The 21,451-nt window shown below is 33.4% G+C and overlaps 3 protein-coding genes across 3 annotated transcripts; 1 reads left to right on the top strand and 2 right to left on the bottom strand.

Moving 5' to 3' along the window:
• Nucleotides 1–94: 94 nt before the first annotated feature.
• LOC114732195 (uncharacterized) lies at nt 95–1,129 on the bottom strand. Its single transcript, XM_028919487.1, has 2 exons — nt 857–1,129; nt 95–432 (listed from the first exon to the last, which is right to left on the bottom strand). The coding sequence occupies exons 1-2, from the start codon at nt 1,085–1,087 to the stop codon at nt 241–243; spliced, it is 423 nt and encodes a 140-aa protein (XP_028775320.1). The 5' UTR covers nt 1,088–1,129; the 3' UTR covers nt 95–240.
• Nucleotides 1,130–4,503: 3,374 nt separating this feature from the next.
• On the top strand, nt 4,504–9,404 carry LOC114732247 (signal recognition particle 54 kDa protein 2). Its single transcript, XM_028919549.1, has 9 exons — nt 4,504–4,734; nt 5,521–5,620; nt 5,866–6,019; nt 6,765–6,915; nt 7,007–7,155; nt 7,840–7,940; nt 8,121–8,278; nt 8,381–8,495; nt 8,671–9,404. The coding sequence occupies exons 1-9, from the start codon at nt 4,504–4,506 to the stop codon at nt 8,997–8,999; spliced, it is 1,488 nt and encodes a 495-aa protein (XP_028775382.1). The 3' UTR covers nt 9,000–9,404.
• A 783-nt stretch (nt 9,405–10,187) lies between these two features.
• LOC114732171 (PX domain-containing protein EREX-like) lies at nt 10,188–15,885 on the bottom strand. Its single transcript, XM_028919460.1, has 10 exons — nt 15,474–15,885; nt 15,188–15,298; nt 14,493–14,591; nt 14,316–14,402; nt 14,061–14,169; nt 13,159–13,799; nt 11,940–12,104; nt 11,613–11,855; nt 11,095–11,310; nt 10,188–10,502 (listed from the first exon to the last, which is right to left on the bottom strand). Exons 1-10 carry the CDS (start codon nt 15,747–15,749, stop codon nt 10,230–10,232), a joined length of 2,220 nt encoding a protein of 739 aa, XP_028775293.1. The 5' UTR covers nt 15,750–15,885; the 3' UTR covers nt 10,188–10,229.
• Between the last annotated feature and the right edge of the window lie 5,566 nt (nt 15,886–21,451).

Genomic DNA, 21,451 nt, shown 5'->3' with positions numbered 1-21,451 from the left:
TAACAAAGAAAGCATGTGCCTTTCAAAGCAGCGTAGAGAAGATTTATGGAGTCCAACAAGAATAATGATCTGAAGATTTGGTTTTGCAGAGAAGAAGAAAAAGAAAATGTTAGTAATGAATAATCACAAATTGGCACAATAGAAACCGTTTTCTTTCAGGGTTTGTTACATCTTTAGTTCTACTATAAAATTAAAACTTGTGCAGAAGCAGGACTCCTGAATAGCACAGCCAAAAGGTTCCTAATCTTCTGTATCTAAATTACTTTCCTTGATCAAAAGGAAAACAGCTACAACAACAGGAGTTAGAATCATAAACAAAGCCTGCACGATGTTGGGTCTGGTTATCACAGGGTAAACTGCACTTCCATACTTGATTGCAGCAGCACCCAGAACAGAACCCGCCAGCAATTTTGCGAGATAACCCCAATCCTCCTAATCACACCATACAAATAACCCAACTCAGCAAAATCTACATTGGCAAGCTCATCTCAGAACTTTTAACATTTTTGCGAAATTAAAATTTAGCCTGTACATAATTCAAAATCTGCAAAACACTCCTTTTAACTTTTAGCCAACGCAACAACGTTAAATGTCATTTAATCTTCCATCGCTTAAATATTGTTCTTGCCACTAATTTTGATTAAGAGATTATATCTCATTTTTAATACAAAGTTCTATGAATATTTTGCCATATCGGATATTTTTGCCCATCACTTCAATGCAAGGGATGAAGCAGAGTTTTCTTAATTCTTAGCCTTTCACTTCAAAATCAAGACTCGAGGTCGAGGATGACATTGGCGTTAGAAAAGAAAATCCAAGTGAAGTTGAGAAGAGGAAGAGAGAGGAATGTATGTACCGAAGAAAGGAAAGTGCGGGTACTGTTTCTGGAGTTTTCTTCTGCTTCGTTACTTCCTCTCTGGGGATCGAGAGCTCGAACAACAAAGGACCTCGCCCACCTCGTCCCTGAGAATCGAATTCGGTTTGGGTAGATGTAGTTTGCCATTCTCGAAAGCTTCTTTCTGGGGCTAGCTCTCCCTGACAAACGGAAGCTCCAACCTGCAACATTGGAAGCTGCCGAGACTGCCATATCCGTCGAGCACAACCTCCCACCGTTGAGAAGAAACGTGGAGGGTGCTTCTTTTTTTTTTTTTAAATAAATGAAAAGAAATGGGAAGTATTAAGATGAGTGGGGTCAGTGAAACCAAGACGTCGTCGTTTCCTATATTTGAAATAGACCTATAGAAGGCATACAATCAAATTGTTAAAAAATGCAATAAAATATAAAATTGTAATTTAAAATTTCAAGATACAATAAAAATATTTAAATTTCAATTTTTCAACAAATTCTGAAAACATTTATGGAATTCAAGTAAAAAGTACCATCATTTTAATAAATAAGTATAAAATTAAGAAAATATTAGTAGTCCTCCATTTTCTCAACTACAATAAAAATACCAGCACAAATACAATCAACCTAATAACTCCAATTTTTTAGCTTTCTTATTATATTTTGAAATTTTTTTAATAATTGGATTATTTGATTGATAAAAAATGAAAATTTTGCCCAATAAATTACAATTAACATATATATATGCATCAGAACTTCACTTGATCCTAGATTTTTTTATTATTTTCCCCCTCTTTTTAATGTATAATTCAAATTTTAGATTTTAACTTATAATTGTAGTGATTGCTCTTTCAATTAATTTTTCGTTCACCCTTTTCAGACACATTCCACAAGTAGTGTTTAATTTTTTACCATGTCAACAAGAGCTAGAAAATGCAAGCAAGCTCGTGTCCTTGAACCCATGGGCCTTCACACCTCAATTTGAGATTGATGTTGGGTTATAATTTTATTTGGTGTAATATGTATTATAACAAGGTTTTATATTTATTTATAAAATTGTTTGTATTGTTGTTTGGTTCTTGGCCAAGTGTTACAATCAAATGGCTATAATTTTATTTGATGTTATTAGTATTGTTGTTTACAAAAAATCTCCCCATTAAAAAACTGTTTTTTTAATATCTTTCACTATCTTTGTTAAGGGGGTCTTGACTCTTGAGCACCATATATTCTTTTCTTTTCTTTTTTTAAATCTCTTATTGGAAACCTATATCAAATATTAAATATGAGCATTTTTTAATGAGAATTTAAATCTTGATTCGATCGCTAAACTCAACTTTTATTAGTTTAAGCACCATACATTCTACATTCCTAGAATGTTGCTTCTTCTCTACTCACCCTCATTTAGTGTTTGGGGTTTTGTCGCAGAACAGTCATTAATGAAATAGAATATTTCATTACTTGGACGTTTTATAGGAAAAATGAAAAGGGAATGGTTAATTGAAGTTGAGAGTGAAGAAGAAAGTCTCTGGCTTTTTTTTTTTTCTTGGCTGCATTGGGCAATCTCTGTAATATTTTCGTGCAATTTTTGTTTTTTTGCATTATCTCTATGATTTCTGTACAACATATATATATATATATATATATATATATTCACGGATCTAAAACTCTTGAACCTAGCATTGTTTTGCTTGTTAAGATTGGCTATTCCATGCTATAAAGTTTGATCATGTATGGTCTAATTGGAAATGTGAAGAGAATGTGTGTCTTTTCGAAGCAGATCAAGAAATGAGAAAGAGATAGGAGAGATCCGATTCATATATTGGTTTAGGAGATTGTGGGGTATATATGTCTTTTTGCATTGATGTAGCATGCTAAACTCTTTATAAAGATGCTGACTTTTTATTCATACATGATTATATTAGGGTTTGCGAATACAATGTTTATTTGCCCTCAAGAGTTTATTGTTTGAAAGTGTTTTGACATGGGTTGAGTCCTAGATGATTGAATTTAATGATATTTTGAATGTTTTGGAATTAGGACTATTTTGGGTATTATTAATGAAAGTATGAATTATATATATATACATATGTAAGTGTACGCATTCTTTTGTTTGAGAAAATCTTATCTAAGGTATAATTTATTAGTGACTAAATGTGAAAATATATCTCAGTCAGGATTTAAATTTTAGTTCGTCACCTCATTCATAGGTTTAATGGATATTACTTAAAAATATGTAATGAATAATATTATAGCAATCTTTGTTTTTTAATCATCTATAAGCTTAGCCATGTATGGTAATGGGATAAATATTATCATTACAAGGCTGCAATGGATTTGAACCAAATTGGTCATACATGGTTGATCATGTTATTTTATTTGATAGTGTTGGGGGCTGAAGATGTCCTAACCCGTATGTTTTGTTAATTGTTCATTGAGATTCCAAACATGTTTCACCTGATGTTTTGATTTTGTTTAAAGGTTTGGCCATTAAAAAAAAAAAAGATTTAGGTTAAAGGTGAAATTTTAATCCTTTACTATTGTACCATAATTGAGTGATATGGAGTTTTATTTATGTACATTGAATCCACATAGACGTGATAAACCTCTAATGGTTAGTTTTGATCTTTGGCTATAATTATGGTTAACTTTCAATTTTAATTTATCAATAAATTATTTTCTTCTAGTGTATTTAACATGCTTAATTCTTGCCAAGAACCTTAGTTCAATAGCAAACACAAAAACAAAAATCCACATCTATAACTAAATATGAGGTTTGTCAAGTTGTAAAAGACTAATTTTTTTATTAGACCCCATTTCTATTGGTAAGAGGAATAATAGTAGTTACTCTTCCGGTCCTAAATATACGACCCATTTTGTAGTGTAATACTAAATTAAACTACAAAATGAGTCGTATATTTAGGATCGGAGTAGTATCTTTCATGGTTGAGTCCAGAGTATCCATCGCCAGTAGTAGTTACTAATCTCTTTGTGCAATAGACCTCCCGAAGGAGTTTTAGTGCTGGCCACAAGACTCTAGAATAATACTACCTTCGGTTTCAATATAAAAGCTAGTTAATTAATTTGAATAGATTAAAGAAATTAGTTAAGTTATTTGTTTATAACAAATATATATTGTCTTTCCTAAAATACCCTTACTAATTAAATGTCATTTGATAAAACATTTAATATGTGCAATTACTATAAAGACTGTTTTGGAAAAAATGGATAAATATGAGAAACAAAATAAATTAGGATCTTCTACCAAAAAAAAAAGTAAACTAGGATCTTATATTTAAGATTAAATTAAAAATTAAATAAACTCTTATATTAAGAAGATGAGGTATAAGTAGTTGAACGATCTCTTTGGGGTTTTTTTCTCCCTCACGGGCCACATTAAATGCTATGATGGGCCAACGGCCCAAAATGATCTTAATGGGTGCTTGAATTAAGCCCATATTAATCTTTTGCGGATTTACGGTTTGACGTCATCTTTCCTGCCGCCGTTGAAAGGCGAATCTCACCCCCTGAAAGCTTCAATCAACCTCTTTCCGAGTTGGAAGTTCTCCGTTTTCATCCTCCGAACCCTAATTCTCCATTTGATCTTAAACTCTGAAATTCATCTATCGTTTCTTCTGTTCCTTCTTCAAGCGGCCAAGATGGTTTTAGCTCAGTTAGGGGGGAGCATATCCCGTGCTCTCCAACAGATGAGCAATGCCACCATAATCGATGAGAAGGTTCTCAATGAGTGTCTTAACGAGATCACCCGTGCTCTTCTTCAATCTGATGTTCAATTTAAACTCGTGCGAGATATGCAGACTAACATCAAGAAGATTGTCAACCTCGACGATCTCGCTGCTGGCCACAACAAACGCAGGATCATTCAACAAGTACGATTTTCTGTTAAACTTGGTCCTTTTTGGCTCCTTGCATGAATGATTATAAATTTTTAAAATTCTTACTGGAATAGTTCTTAGAGGGTGTTTCTAAAAAATTTTGCTTGGCTCGATTTCTTCTGAAAGATAATCTAATTGCATTTTTGAGGCAGAGCGTGATTTCTTTGTTTGCATTAAAATTTATACTGAAGCAAATAACTTTTTTTTGAATGTTCATCTTCGGTGAAATTGTCAATACTTTCCCCCCCGATAATTTCGCTATGATGCAGTTTAATGGTTGTGCTGCTTGTTTGTATTCCAGCTGAATGACTTAGGTGTTAGTTATTTTGTGGTTGGATCAGTTATGGTTCAAATTTATGTGGTTATTTTACTTCCTCATTGGGAGAGGGGTGCTGATTTCTGAAGAAATGACGGAAGTTCAGAGGACTATGTTGCCTCAGGGTGACATATTGGCCAACAACAATTGTTTGCGTGTGTTATGCTATTTAGATTATTATTTGACCCAGAAAAAATTAAACCGAATGCTGAAAAGTTGATGATCTCTGGCTACTTGAGTCTTTTGAGTCTTATGACGATGAATTAAATGTTAATTGTTCACCTCTTAACTCTTTCCATGGACCATTTTTTCTGTTGTAAAAACTAGTCTTTGAGGACTGGTCTAGACTCTACATAGCCTGTCGCATGCTCAATTGTCAATTGCGAAGCTATGCTAGTTTCTTGTAGTTTGATGTGCATTTGTTTTAGCATGTTCCTGATATCCTTGATGTGCTCTGCTTCTAGGCTGTTTTTAACGAACTCTGCAAAATGCTGGATCCTGGGAAACCCACTTTCACTCCCAAAAAAGGAAAAACAAGTGTCGTCATGTTTGTTGGCTTACAAGGTATGCTACATATTAAGTGGCTTTTTCATCTTGTTATTCAAACTATGTTTTTTTTTTCTCTCCAGTCAATTCAAATGATATTGGTATGTATAAGAACCACCTTCAAACATAAATGTCAAATTTAATAATAGACAATTATGCATACATCTAAGCCATGCATGTCTTAGCTTTATTGTTGGTCCTTATCCTTATAAAAACTTTTGCAATTATCTTCTGATGCTTAAACATTTAAAATGATGAATCAGGATCGGGAAAAACCACAACTTGTACGAAATATGCATATTATCATCAGAAAAAAGGATGGAAGCCTGCTCTAGTATGTGCTGATACATTCAGGGCAGGTGCTTTTGATCAACTGAAACAAAATGCCACTAAAGCTAAGATCCCTTTCTATGGAAGGTACTCATTTATTTGGTTTTTTCCCCCTTCAGTTTTTTCTTGGAACTGGTTAGCATCGTATGCAGACTCAACATTTAGTGTTGTCGTGTTTTTGTTAAAAATTTACGGAATTGTAGAGCACAACCATTCCTAAATTTTAGACGTCTCATGTCTTATCTAGTTATTTGTTATCTTTTTCACAAATTCTTGATCCTTGCTATTGTGAGGTGAATATTCCCCAATAGGTTTAGCTCTTTCTTTCTGGTGATGCAATTTGAACTTTGAAGATATCAGAATGGTGCATGGTTGCTGACTGGAATCAACTTTTTTTTTTTTTAAAATAAATTTGAAGTTCATGGAGTTTATGATATTCTGTTGTCTTAGAGTTTGGTGTATACATCTTTGGGACAAGGATTGTCTTCAATTGAGCAATATAGCAATAACACCATATTCATTTTTGCAATCTATCTATAGTACCTAGCATTTTGTGTTCGTGAAAAGTGAGGATAATGGTGTTATTCATGGTACAAGATGGTCTTTAACATTGCCTGAGCCAGGGGCCTACAGCTTTGGAAGCTATCATCTAGGTTGTAAACCCATTAAATCCTACTGCCATATTTTCATTCTTTGCAAATGAGTTTGGACGTAGGATCTGCTATGCTTAATACAATTTGTTTATGGAAACCTTAAATCAATTGAATTTTATTGCACATGACCATAATGCTTAATTAGTTATTCGGTTTTGTGCTCCCAATTCTTCTTACAGTTACATGGAGTCAGATCCTGTAAAAATTGCTGTTGAAGGTGTGGAGAGATTCAAGAAAGAAAACTGTGATCTCATAATTGTTGATACCAGTGGACGGCACAAACAAGAAGCTGCCCTTTTTGAAGAAATGCGCCAAGTTTCGGAAGCAACGGTATTATTTTTGTATAATAAATGCATGCATTTTTGTTGTGCCTATGTGTAAATGCTGATAATTGCTTGCATCTTTTCTTGGCATTGTTCAGAAACCAGATCTTGTTTTATTTGTTATGGATAGCAGTATTGGTCAGGCTGCATTTGATCAGGCTCAAGCATTCAAACAAAGTGTTGAAGTTGGAGCTGTAATTGTTACTAAAATGGATGGCCATGCAAAGGGTGGTGGCGCTCTTAGTGCGTAAGTGCTACTGGGCTGATTGTACTGTATTATTCGATACCAACTGATCTTCTTGTCAATATTAGTAGTTTTTGCTTGACATTAGTTTGGTTAAACTTTACAAATATGAAACCTTCATAAATGAAGTGTTTGGAGGAGAGCTATGAATGTTCATCTCCCTTTTACTTTTCCCTCATCTACAATTTATTCTGCACTTTATATCGTGTTCGTGTACCTTTTTTCTGTCTTGCATATTCTCTTGATGATGTTCCTGGAATTGTTTCATGTTAACTTCTAACATATGTATACCCTACTTTGCATTATATGTGAAGATTTTTAATAGGTTTAAGTATTCATATCTTCATTACCTAGAAGTGGGTTGAATGTACTGCAAGGCTTTCCAGTCAAAATGTTTATTAAATATTTTGGATGAGTATCTGTACCTCCAAGATGAGTATCTGTATCTCCAAGTACTGTTTAGCATTTAGATTATAACATATATCGCTTTTCTGAGATATGATGGATAATGTATAGTGTGAATGGACCAGGCTAGGCATAGTTAAGCAGTCTATAAAGCAAAATTTCTGATTGGGGTGCTGTATGAACTGCATTCCTGATTTGAACTATTAGCCTTTATCTTTGGAAATGAATGTGTATTCTAAGTTGTGGTTTGAATGCTTAATCCTTTTAGTTTTGTGTGTGCAGTGTTGCCGCAACAAAGAGTCCAGTCATATTCATTGGAACTGGAGAACATATGGATGAATTTGAAGTTTTTGATGTTAAACCTTTTGTCAGTCGTCTGTTAGGTGTGTGCTTTTTCTGGTTTTTATCTTTATTGAATCTAAGCTATGCCCAACTTTATATTTGTCTTCTTTTCAGACCTTAATATCTGTATTCTTATCTACAGATGATAGTTCATGATTGTGCAATTTCTTGAAAGTATTTACTGTTTAGTTAAGCCATAAGTCATATGTCTTTTCAATTAGGCATGGGTGACTGGTCTGGATTTATGGACAAGATTCATGAAGTTGTTCCTATGGACCAACAGCCTGAACTGCTTCAGAAGCTGTCAGAAGGGAACTTTACCTTGAGGATTATGTATGAGCAGTTTCAGAACATACTTAAAATGGGTCCGATCAGCCAGGTTATTACCTCCTTTTGTTTATTTTATTTTTTGCTGTCTGTCAGAAACATTTATATCTGACGGTGCTGTGCAGATGCTAAGAGATTTGGTTGTTTTCTGTAGGTTTTCTCCATGCTTCCAGGATTTAGTGCTGAATTGATGCCAAAAGGACGGGAGAAGGAAAGCCAAGCCAAAATTAAGCGGTACATGACAATGATGGATTCAATGACAGACGAAGGTAATCAGCATTGTGAATTAATTTTTGAACTTCAGCCTCATAACTACAAAACCAACTTTATAAATGGAATTCTTCCTCGGTGGCAAAAAAAAGAAGGAAGAAAAAAAGCAAAGGAATTCTTCCTCATTGAAATCAAATCATGCACTTTTGCCATCTAACTTTTGATATGTTGCAGAGTTGGATAGTTCGAACCCAAAGCTGATGAACGAGTCACGTATGATGCGAATAGCTCGAGGATCTGGTCGCCATGTTAGAGAAGTAATGGAGATGATGGAGGAGTACAAACGTCTTGCAAAGATTTGGAGTAAAATGAAAGGGCTTAAAATACCCAAGAAGGGAGATATGAGTGCTCTATCCCGAAATATGAATGCCCAGCACATGAGCAAAGTCCTTCCTCCACAGATGCTAAAACAAATAGGGGGCATGGGTGGGTTACAGAATTTGATGAAGCAGATGGGTTCTTCTAAAGACATGATGGGTATGTTTGGTGGTATGGATAAGTAGATTTAAGGTGATTATGAGGCATGACTCTGGCTGCAGCTATACATTACGATGCCTAAGGGCAAGGCACATCATTGGGCTAGTTGATGCAGCTACATTTTGACCAAAACAAGTGCAGTTACATTGGCCTTGAACTTATTGGATATATTGTCTATCATTCTGCAGAGAGGTATCTTGAATGGACAGAGGAGTTTCTTGCAACTTTACCTCGGCAGCTCTTCCCCCTGTAAAATTAAAATTGTTTTTCCTTTTTTGTATACTTGAGATGTGATCCAAATATCCTGGTCAAAGCAAATATTGTTGTAGCCATAATTTTCCTGAGACAATTGAACGGGAAGAAGAAAAATGCTAAATTGCTTCTTTCAATGGTGAGATTGCTGGGCAACTAGTCGAATAGACATTAAATTTGGGTGGAATGTGTGGGTTTTTTTTTTTTCCTTTGGTTGGGCCCCCGGGGGGGGGGGAGATGTATGGAGTGTTTTGCAACAAAAAAAAAATCTGCGGTATATCACGTTGTCAGTGGCTTATAGATAGTACGAGTTTTAATAGATTTTGTATTCCATGTATAGTTCTCAATAATGAGATTGCAAAACTAGCTTATGCGACCAATATATATGATAATTACAACTTGATTTTTATGCATTTCAGTGACACCATTAATTTTAAAAGAAGCATGATTTCTTCGAGATTTTGAATTGTTGACAATTCCATTGACGATATTGCAAAATTAGTCCATATTCAACATTAGATTAGATTGGTGTGATAATATTCTTTTTCCTCAAAGTAGATAATAAATAGAATATATGCCCTGTTTTATTCGTAATTTGGGATGGGTAATATTTTTCGTAGTTGATAAATAGCATGTTTCATAGAGATTTTATAAAAATATATAGAATATAAATATTATATATAGATATAAGGATATATATTTAAAAAAAAAAAAAAAACTTCAACCTTCCCCGTTTGTGTTGATACACGCAAAACGCAACTTTTAATCAAGACGTGAGAAGTTAAGCTAAATGAAAAAGCTGTCGCAGTAGTGAAGAATGGCTTTGTGATTACGACGTCAATGTTCCTCCTCTTTTTTTCTTTTTTTCCTAGAACTTATACAAAGGATGGCCCAAGAAAAAGGAAAAAAATTTACACGAGGGGCTACTATGAAAAATAAATAAATAAAAAAATAATAAAGAACTCACCAATTAATGTATTAGCATACATGCAGACTCAACTACTTCATTTCTCCAAGAACTGGCTTAAAACAGTTTTTCTCAAGTTAATTTCCTCTTCCTCATCCTCTTCCTCTTCGTCCTCAGATTTGGCAGTAGCATTTAGAGCTAGACGAAGTACTAAATTAATCTGTTTCCTTAAACTGGCATTGTCTACAAACACATGTGCCAGCAGTTTCCTCAGCTCATCATCAGTTGTCACTATATCACCCGAACTTGTACTGCGTGTCTCATTTACAGCCTCAGCAGCATTTTCTACATCCTGTGCTAAGAGTTGTGCCTGTTATCATTTTGTAAATATGCAGAGGAAAAAACAGTGAGTAGACGGGAAATATATACTACTAAGAAGTAACAAAATAATTGATGATTGCTTCATTAACTTGAATTTTTCAGGGCAAAACGTCTACTGAAGCTACATAAATTGCATGAAGACATTTCGCTAAAAATTTTTACTGAGATAACTTTAGCAAAGTTAGGCAAATTATATATAAAGAAAAATCTGAGCATCATAGTGATGCCAATGCAGAATCTAAACCGTACAGTTTGGTGTGTGGGTGAAACCATTCTGTTAATTTTTCTTCATCCATCACTTTTCATACCAAAGTAAAGAGATACCAATGAAAGTAGTAACAGGGAAAGAAAGGATTGTGAATAGTGCAAGGAGTATGGAAGGTACAAAATAACAATAATGAAAGATTTCCAAAACTAAAAGCTTTGTGAACGCAACTTGGAAAATCATGAAGCACCGTTAGCGAGTAACAACATTGGAAGAAAACAGGACAGAAAAACATGTGCGGTGTGAAAACTTCAAACATAAGTACACCAGAAAAGGCATCTTTAAGGACAAAAGTGACTCAAGATGGAGAGCACACCTCAGCAAGTAGGAGGCCAATTCGATTATCTGACATTGCTAATAAATCCAAAGCATCAGATGGAGAAGTATCAACAATTAGTTTATCTTCCTCCTCAACAAGGAAGTTAACACTGCACTCCTGAAGCCTCTGTTGAAGAATTCCACACTCACGCAGCAGCTTTGCATTGGCTTCAGATGAAAGTTTCAATCTTTGCCTTTCTTTATGGAGACTTCTCTGAATCAGAAGTAAAACAACAGCATGAAATTAACTGGATTTCAGAACCCAACAATAGAAGAAAGTCCAAAATCTTAAAACCATTTCTTTTTTAAATAAAAAATCAAGAGAAAGAAGAAATGCTAAATCTTTAACTGCATCTCTTCCCCCCGGCCCCCCCGGGGGGGTGTTCCTGCTCTTTCCAGATGTTCATGTACAAGCAGACTCATGGAACCAGTGAAATTGACAATTTCTTAGACTAGAAAATGTAGGAATTTATACTGCAGTAGTTGCAACATACAATTACTAGAAAGAAGCCATACCTCTGCCTCTAATTTTTCCTTCACCATTTCGCTGAGTTGCTGCTTCAATTCTGACTGAGAACTTCTAAGGGATTTGACCTCCTTTATCAGCACTTTGACATCTGTCTTTGACTTCATCTCAAGCTCTTCATGACGCTTCTGCAAGTTCTCAAGTTGTTCTCTAGCAACATCAAGCTCTTGCTGCAACATCTCGTTTTCCTTAATGACAGATGCTTTCACTGACTCCACTTGCAGTCTTCCATCCTAAATTATTAGAATTGTTCAATGAAGGGCCTCCAAGATAGAATGATAAGAGATGTTAATGAAAGTCAGTAATCCAAACCACACCTGTTCAGACTTCCATTTGATTTCCATATCCAGGCACTTCCGCCTAAGTTCCTCAATATCCCACTGCATTTGTGTAAACCTTTCCCTTTCAGCTAGAACAGCCTGGTGCATATTTTCTCTACAGTTCAGCTGAGTTGTTTCAAGTTCAACTTCCAAATCTTTAACCTATAAGAAAAATGAATAGATAATTAACATATGGATATATAAAGTCCAATAAAGTTTCAAAATTTCTATTTAGCATTTCAACATCGACATAACCACCATTTCCATATACTACAACATAAATTAGCAAGCAATTAGTTTAGTCACCATACACCAATTGCAAAGTAATGCAATTACGCAAGTCATAAGCATATTCCATCTTTTTTTTGTCAAAGATCAATGATGCAAAAAGAATTACAGAGCACCACACTTTCAAATTTAATACTAACATACTATCACCATTTAACTTCCAAGCATTTGTCCAGATAAACGAAAAAGAACCTCATCACGTTATAATGATTTTACTCAGAAACGTGAAAAAGCCAAAGTGGGCGAGGGTCTCAGGAAAATACTAGCTGATAAATCATTTAAATTTGGCAGAAACTCAAACGAGGATAGGGAAAATAAACCTGAATGCAATTTTGACAACTTTTTATGCTAAGCAATGGCTAGTAACCACCGTTTTGGACATTTTAAAGACAAGCTTCCCAACAGTTCATTAAGTACTTACTCATAGAGTGAAAAGTTCTAATAGCTTGGTGTAGTTGAGTAAACAAGAAAGTTTTAACATGTAATATTATATCCCTGAAAAATCATCCATAGTACTTAACAATTCAGATTATTTATTTCTTTACTAATATTGGAGTAGAACTAGAAACATAGAAGTTTCATCAGCAACGGACCTGCAGCATGAAAGATTCTACAAATTTTAAATGACAGTTAGGTGACTTGTGACATGAGACAAATACAGAATTACGATTTAGGGTATTGAACAAGTTGTAAAATGACTCCATGACAGCTGTGTTAAGGTATGATTAAAAGTTAAAACATACGATAGTAAACCAATAGAACGGTATTGATTTTAAGTTGAGAAATCACATTCTTCCAAGGAATAATATCAGTGAAACTTGCCAGGAACTAATTCTATTTTACAACTCTCAGATTACCGAAATGACAAAATAAAACCCTCTATTTAGGCAGGAAAAAAAGAAAGAAAACAATGTGCATATATAGATACCTTTGTTATGAGAAATTGTCTAGCAGTCATTTCTTGATTTAATCTTGCTAGAAGATCCTCCACATCTGTTTTTGCTGTTGTCAGTCTCTGCTGCAGGGTAACAAGAATTCTGTTTAACTTTTGTCGCCCATCAGATGGAAGAGTCACCAACAAATCCATGCTTAGATTTGATGCTTCACTATTCCTTATAGAACTTAAGTCACTTCCAATGCTGTCCGTTGACAATCTCTTAACATGGCCGTCCATCTTATCTTGTATTTTGGGAATAAACTCAGTTCCATCTAAGCGGAGAACTTGCATATCAGCAGTTTTCTCAGTGACTTTGTCTATAGCACTGGTGTCAGGTGGCATGTTGTCCAGGGAAAATTTTGATGTATCCTCATCAATAAACTCTTTGTTGGATTCAGCACGCGCAACAGTTGTTCTTGCTAAATTTATGGAGTCATGTTCCAGTATTGAATTGTCCATGCTTAGATCAGAATATCCATCTTTTCCATGCCTTGGTGTTCCAAGCTCAGATGCTTCATAAGAAGTATCATTACCAGAATCTGATGCAACAGATGCGGAAGGGTCGTCTTGGAGAACATGTGTAACACCACTGACTGAAGTTTCATCTGACGTCTGCCGTGAATTATGGAATGCTGGGGAGAAAAAAAAAACAGCAATATATAGGTCTCAATATGTTTCTGCAACAGTATGGACTATTTTATTTCATTCTTCTCAACTATCGAGGAGTATCTTAGAGGTTTAAATGTAAATGAAAGAAATTTCCAGCATGCACACATGGTTCACCATTCAGCTTGTAAACTGGACCAATGTGGAGCATGTGTACGCAAGCATAAGAATATATAAAAAATATTCACCAAAGAAAAAATAGAGTTCTAGTTCTAGGTGGTTTGTACCCAATCGAGCAGCAGCTTCTAGTTCAAGGAATATTGCTGCTGGGGCACTTCGTGATACATCAATGTCTGATAACAGTTTTTCCATCCAGTCCTCTAATAAACACCTTCGCTGAAAGTAATAAATGCCATAAGATCAATTAAATATTAACAAAAAGTAAGGGCATAACAAATTTCAAGTTTAATAAGATTGACGGACCAGTTACTATTCTTGTATGACATGGTAGACAAGTGGAAGAATTTGGGTAAGTAATCTACCTCTTCCAACAGTTTCTGGCTTTTAACTTTCAATAACTTCTTTGGTGGAGCCGGGGGGAAATTTTTCATGGGAAATTCTTTTTTCAGCTGGAAAAAATTGAAAATAATACTTTGTCATTATATAAGTGAAATGAACCACAGGAAAAATTATTTGAATACACTGAAAACAACACTTACTTCTGAAAATAGCTTCAGAAAATCACTAAATCTGCGAAAGATTACTCGAGCAGTGGTGATTCCTTCTGGGGATTGTATGCCAACTTGAACCCTGTAAAACTGTTACTTTCAAATGTTAAAGTAGAAAATGATAGCCAAAAAAAAAAGCAGATAATGACTTAAGGAGGAGATTTTTATCCAAAGTCACATAAATATGGGAAGAGGTACGGTGCAGCATGACTAGAAGTCTGAAAAAATTCACCAGTCTCCTAATAGAATGCAATAATACCTCGCACAATTGCATTGTATTTATACGTATAACAAGAGAAAAAGAAGTTCTTCCTTTGTCTGCAAAGGATAAAAATATATTGCAAATTCAAGTAGCTAAACAAAAAATTTCCACAAAACAGAAACTGGAGTGGGAGAATGTAACATTGTCAGGAGAAAACATAGTATATGACAAAAATCATTATGGCAAGTGTGTCTCATACCACTCGAATAAAAGAGGGATAAGGATTTTTGTCTCGTAAAAACGAAAAAGAAGTATTTTCCTTGAACATATTAGCCTTTTGCCATTGAACAAAAAGAAAAGAAAAACACAGTTTACACGAAGTGTAAAGGAAATGAACCCCAACATTGAACCTACCAGTGTATTTGAATATTCAATTTCAATCATCCACTTCCTTTACATTCCTTAGTGGGGAAAAATCACTTACCACAACAGAATCAGAACCTCTTGATTCCGGCTGGACAACCCACGAAGGAACTGTCACGCAATAACTCCAATCCCCGTGAGGATTATTAGGCCAAACAGAATTCCGTCCATCCTAATGGCAAAAGGCTAAGTCAATGATCGGCAAAAGCAACCTCAAAAGTTATTAATGAAAATTCAAATTATAGAAGCTTCCAAGTTCCAACCAGAAGAAACTACCACCCGTATCTTGAGTTCACCGTAAAAGTTAACAATTTACGCATAAATAGATAAAGTAGAAGATGAAGTACCCATTTCCGCGGAGGGAGGCTCCAATCCATGCCCAAAGGCAGAGGCGACGTGCCATCATGGCGATGCTTGGGCGGACTTGGATTTTTCATAACCGGCTTTTTCTCATCAGGATTGCTCCTTCCATGACCCAGAAGATCATAATCATCCTCAACATCATAAAGTGAAGGCGAGGAACTTGTCAAATAAGAGCGACGATATGCATAAGGGTTGAAAATCGGATCCGAATAATTGAAATTAAAGTCGAGTACAGAAAGGTCGTCCGCGTAGGGATGCATCTCTGAGATTGTTCTTGTTCGATCTTCAGTTTTGGAATGAACACGTTGCTGAGATGAGCTCCAGCTCAAGCTTGAAGACGAGATGGAGATGCAACATCAAATTGCAGAAGAAAAATATTAAGATAGAACCAAAATTCTCTTACATTGCGATCCTTCGCCGCGAGGAGCAGAAGGACAAGACAAGCTTGGATGTATCTGATTATTTTCATATTTTACTCTAGTTTTAAACTCCTTTTCGCCCAAAAAAAAAAAAAAAAAAACTCAGAGCATTTCATTGAGGGTGTTTGGATAGAAATCAAATCATAGTTTCAAAAGTGTTTTTACAGTTTAAGAAGTAAATATATAGAAGAGTTTGTTTCGTTTTATGAAAAAATACTTCTCAAACTATAGTTTGGAAGTTGCCAAACACGCTCTTAATTCGGGTTGCATACTTCAGTTACCTTCTTAAAGAAAATCTAAAACGTTTTAAAACGAATCAAATCAAACTGTATTCTGTGGGTCCTTCTAAGTATTTCCTTAAGACAGTATTTAGATCAGGGTTCAAAGATTTCAGGCTTAAATCTTGTGTTCTGTTTGTGGGTATGAAAAATAAAACTCTATTTTAGTACAATTATAGTCCTATTAAGTAGAGTTTATAATATAGGTTAGATTTGCAAGTCTAATCCGTCAATCAGCTGAAAATAGTGAGTTAAGATTTGTTAAAAACTAATTTATTAGTAAATGAATCTTTTTAACATGTACTGACAACCCGTAACTTGCCTTGGAGTTTAAACTCATATTTGTGTTTTTTAATTTTATTAATTATTATAATTATATTATTATATATTATAGCTTATATAAAAATAAAAATAAAATACTTACATTAGTTATTTAATATTTTCAATCAAGTATTTAAAAGGGGAAAAAAAAATTTTACTGTAACTTTATGTCTGTATGCATATAAGCTTTGGAATTTTGACTTACATGCAGGTTAACTCTTTAAATTTTAGGTTATTTACAGACAAATAATGAACAAAACTAATAATAAGGGGAGCTAAGGTTAGAAAAACTTGTAGTAGTTAATAAATTTCGAATTGGAGCAACAAAAAAAAAACCAATACTATCTCTTATTCTTAATATAAGAGTTGGATAACTAGTTTAAGAAGATTAAAAAATTAGTTAAGTTAATTATTTATAATAAATGTGTGTTTACGTTCCTAAGTTACCCTTGTTCAATCATGTACTACCTCCGGTCCTAATTATAAGAACTAATTTACTAATTTGAGGAGATTAAAGAAAAAAGTTAAATTAGTTATTTGTAACAAATAGGTGTTGTCTTTCTTAAAATATCCTTACTAATCAAGTGTATTGGTTTAGAACTACTATTGTTAGAAGGATTATTTTGAGAAAAAATGCATAAATATAAGAGACAAAGTAGATCAAGGTATTATATTTACAACCAAAATAAAAGTCAAACAACATCTTATATTAAGGACCAGAGGTAGTATATTAGAATTACACTTGGAAAAAATGCCTTATAATTACTAGGATATTTTTTAGGACACATTATAAATTTGGGAGACAAAATGAATTGAGAGTGTTATATTTAAACCTCAACTAGCTTTTATATGTAGAAGCAGAAATAATATTATATTTCCTTTGATTTTAAAATATAAGAATAAGAATATACATTTGTCTAGTCTTAATATAATATCAATTCATTTTATCTTTAAAATTTTTTTTCTTCCTAGACTCTTCAATCTTATGATGTGAAATTATTAGGTCAGCCAAGCCATTCAATATCCTGATCGTTAAAACGGTATGTACAGACTATATATATAGAGAGAGTACTGTAATTGATATTATTCTTTATTTGCTTTTTTTTGGGCCACATATTTGCTTGTTTACATGATGTGGTTATAAGTACTGTCATGGATAAATTAATTTAACGTCAGGCAAGCATTTTAAGTTAGTACCATTGTTGAAAGGGCAGATTATTTACCGTATTTTTTAAGAATTAAAAAAGCTAATAAAATTAGAGGGTGAAATCGAAGCAAAATATAAGATTATATTTTTAGTTGATTATTATTTATTTAATAACATAACAATGGAGTTTAATTCAACAAACAGAATCTCATTCAATGATCGATATTATTATTAATATTATCAAGTGTAGATGTCGATCTCTTCTTTCCTTTTAACTTCATCAACTCCTACTATTTTTACCAAGCATTAATCCCCCACTACTCCATTACTCTTCTACGATGTCTTTAATCTTGTAACTCACCCCACCACTATTTGTATGATTTATTATCTATTATGCCATTTAAATATAAGTGTAACTTTTGTGTAACAACTATGTCTATAAATAAGACATGTTTGTGAAGTGATGCAAGTGAAGAAATAAAATATTATTCTATCATTTTATAGTGTACCTCTATACTCTAATATACTTTCTTTGTTAGTTAATTCATAACAGATACTAGATTTTATATATTTTTTGAGTTTTCAAAACATAAAATATACTTTTTGAGAAAATAATGAAAAAACTGAAAAATTATTGTAAATATTACATAACTTCCGAATTCTTAGAGATCTATATAATTTTTTTTTGGTCAATAGAGATCTATATAATTAATGTCCTGAATTTTTAACCTCCCAAAATAAATTGCTAAGAACTATTATTTGTAGTAGTTTATAATTTATGAATGATATAGTTCGTATTAAATTTTATGTATATATAGGTATAGATTTTCACTTGAAAACAACATTTTTCATGCATGAGAAAAATATTTCTTTTGGCCAGAACATGACAAGAACGTTTTAAGAAGAGACATGATTATTGAACAAGAATAAAATAAGGTATCTTATTTAGGGTTTTGCCAAGCGAAAGCTTAAATAAGGTATCTTATTTAGTTAATGCATAAGGAATAAAGTGATACAATAATTTTGTTGGCAAAAAAAGTGACGTATTTATATTATGAGCTAAATTAAATAATAAATTTTACTAGACCCAAAATTAGCTCAACGTATTTTCTTTTGTTGATTTTAATTGATTACTTGACAAACAAGATTTATATGCATAAAATTGAACCATTTTGGGAAAAATTGCACTTTTTGTTTGTGTTTTTAGTGAAGAACATTATTTTCAATAATGCATTAACATAAACTTCCTAAAAGCTTATTTTATGTGAAGATTGCTATCTTATTTGTTTGAAAAGATATCAAAATATTTAGGAGATTTATATTTCATAAAAATTATTAAACTTATTTAAAATTTTGGTAAAAAGAAAACCACACTTATAAATTTCAAAAAATAAAAATAATTTCTTGATAATAGAAGTGTTATATATAGAATAAAATAAAATAATAAAATTCATTAAAAAAATCAAAAAATACAATAATGACAAAAATCCAAATATGCGATTTGATTAAATTTCAACATGATCATTTATTCATGTGATAATTATAATTTTTAGTTTTTAATTTTTTTCATATTTTTTCGGATCGTTATTCTGTACTTTTTTCCTCGTGTAATTCAATATATACTTTTTGAACCCTTGAGTTTGGCTCTCTCAGTTCCCACACAGCCGCTCGCAACGTGAAACATAGCTCTGTTCGTTAGCGGCACCTCTCTCTCTCTCTCTCTCAAAACTCCTTCGGCGCTCTCTAAACCACTCCAACTATACTCCGCCGCCGTCGCCGTCGCAGTGGCAGTCGCCACTCGTAGCATGTGGTCTTAGAATTGCGGCTTTCTAAGGTTTTATCTCTTTACCGGTTTAGTGACATTCTATAATACTCATATAGGCCGTATTCTTCTCGCTGTTTGGTCAATAAATGCACTGGTACTGGCTCCGTCGTTTCCTTTGGTTATGTTCTGTTGTGCCTGATTTTCTTTGACTGATTCTCGTTCCGCTCTTTTGGAAGCCCTTTGACTGTTTACTAATAGTATTTGGAATGTTTAAGACTTTTGCCTAAATGTGTTTGGTTACTGGTGATGAGTGATCTAAGAGAGATGAATGCTTAAAGCTTTGTGAAACTCGATACTTGCACGTTGTAATCGGTAGTCCTTTATTATTAAAACTTGTTCTATGGATATTAGGGGCGATTGCATTCCAGAAATTATTCTGCAGGAATGGTCATTCTAATGTCTAATTCAGATTAGAGATGATTATGCATTCCTTCTATCAAGCATGGAAGCACTGGGCATTAAAGCTATAAACTTTAAAAGGAAACTAGTCCCAGGTGCATTAGTAAATTGTTAATGTTAATATACGCGTGAAACCGAAGCCCAAATATACTTGTAATGCGTCTAGTGAGTGCAAATATTAATTTTTTTCACTCCTTGGCTCTGGCCATTGTGGATTTCATCCTCCTCCCGCTAATTTATATTGCTGCATTTTGAAGTGGTACTAATGTAGGCACAACACATGAAAAAATGATACTTTGTTTTTAAAAAGCCCTGTGAACTTTACATTCATACCAACTTCATCTCACAAAATATAATCATTATAAACCTTCAGTACAAAAGACAAAACTATGCTTCTAGATATCATATCAGACACGTAATATATGGCCCAAAAAAATGCTAGATACATCACCAAATGATTTTTTGGTGATATATATCTTTTTATCTTCTGTTTAATGAAATGTTGTGATTGATGGCCAAAAACAAATTATGGATCAATTGTTTGACTCAGCAAAATTCAAATGTCCATGCTAATTGAACATAATAGTTGCTTTTTTTTTGAAATTACTGTGATTCTATAATATTGAAAATTACTTTGTGAAGATTTATTTTTGGCGTTCAGAGAATCAAAAGTAATCTTTTGTCAGACCATGTTAGGGGCGATGTGTTAAGAGAATTATAATTCCTTTTATAAATTTGTGTTTGAATGAAACTACATTGTTCTCAGTTTTGGCCCCAGAGAGGATGCTTTGTTTTGGACTTTATCTGTCATTGAAAATCATGTACTGGAGGGTTTAAATTGCTTTTGCGTGGCATATTTTGATTCTCAGTCAGAGATTGATTAGGAATTTTCAATTCAACTATTAGGTTCAATTTGATTTTAATTAAAGGGCACCATAATTTGGTTGGGGATACAATGTTTGCTTCAATAAGAATTAGAACTTCTTGTTGTGTCCTTTCTGAACTCTTTGCCATTTGGTAGTAGCTATGTATAACAGTATCACCAAGTGTTTTTTTTTTTTCTTTTTGCAATTATTGTTGTTTAGCTTATATATTTCATTTTGAATGAAGTTGCTTTTCTATGAAATGTATGTAATTTTCCTGAGTATGACACGATTGTTGAAATGTTTTTCATGTATATGTTTGCCATCATAATATTGGTTGTTCCAATGATTTTTTTTTTTTAATTTTCCATGTGTTATATTTTGAGTATTCGGAATTGAATCTAATAATTGATGTGATGCCATTATCTATGTGAGTAGCAGTCGTTGTCATTTTGATGCTAAGAGTGAAATAGTCATTGGCATAAAATCCAGATTCAAGCAATAATTTGCTTCTGGGTGCGTGGATTTAATATAAAGATGTCATTATTTCTATTATCTTTTCTTTTTCTTCCCTAAAAATACGGCCAAATTTGATGATTTTTATTTTCTTTGAAATTCAGTGCTCTCCTGTAAGCATAGAGGACCAGGTTCTTTGTTTTGAATCAATTTCCTTGTCCATTATATGATTCTTTGCAGCTGGAGTTTGATAG

This window comes from Neltuma alba, unplaced genomic scaffold (assembly GCF_004799145.2).
Source record: "Neltuma alba isolate B1F8T4 unplaced genomic scaffold, ASM479914v2 tig00002555_pilon, whole genome shotgun sequence".
Classification (NCBI taxonomy): Eukaryota; Viridiplantae; Streptophyta; class Magnoliopsida; order Fabales; family Fabaceae; genus Neltuma; species Neltuma alba.
This window is presented reverse-complemented; position numbering and strand designations above follow the sequence as displayed.

Excerpts from the sequence above, each read along its gene's own strand:
- LOC114732195 (XM_028919487.1), bottom strand. The coding sequence starts at position 1,087 with ATGGCAGTCTCGGCAGCTTCCAATGTTGCAGGTTGGAGCTTCCGTTTG. Across the intron at positions 433-856 it reads CCCGCACTTTCCTTTCTTCG|GAGGATTGGGGTTATCTCGC; the intron begins GTACATACATTC and ends TGGTGTGATTAG.
- LOC114732247 (XM_028919549.1), top strand. The coding sequence starts at position 4,504 with ATGGTTTTAGCTCAGTTAGGGGGGAGCATATCCCGTGCTCTCCAACAG. Across the intron at positions 5,621-5,865 it reads CATGTTTGTTGGCTTACAAG|GATCGGGAAAAACCACAACT; the intron begins GTATGCTACATA and ends ATGATGAATCAG. Across the intron at positions 6,020-6,764 it reads AAGATCCCTTTCTATGGAAG|TTACATGGAGTCAGATCCTG; the intron begins GTACTCATTTAT and ends TTCTTCTTACAG.
- LOC114732171 (XM_028919460.1), bottom strand. The coding sequence starts at position 15,749 with ATGCATCCCTACGCGGACGACCTTTCTGTACTCGACTTTAATTTCAAT. Across the intron at positions 11,311-11,612 it reads AGGAAAAATTAGAGGCAGAG|AGAAGTCTCCATAAAGAAAG; the intron begins GTATGGCTTCTT and ends CTTCTGATTCAG. Across the intron at positions 10,503-11,094 it reads TTGGCCTCCTACTTGCTGAG|GCACAACTCTTAGCACAGGA; the intron begins GTGTGCTCTCCA and ends AAATGATAACAG.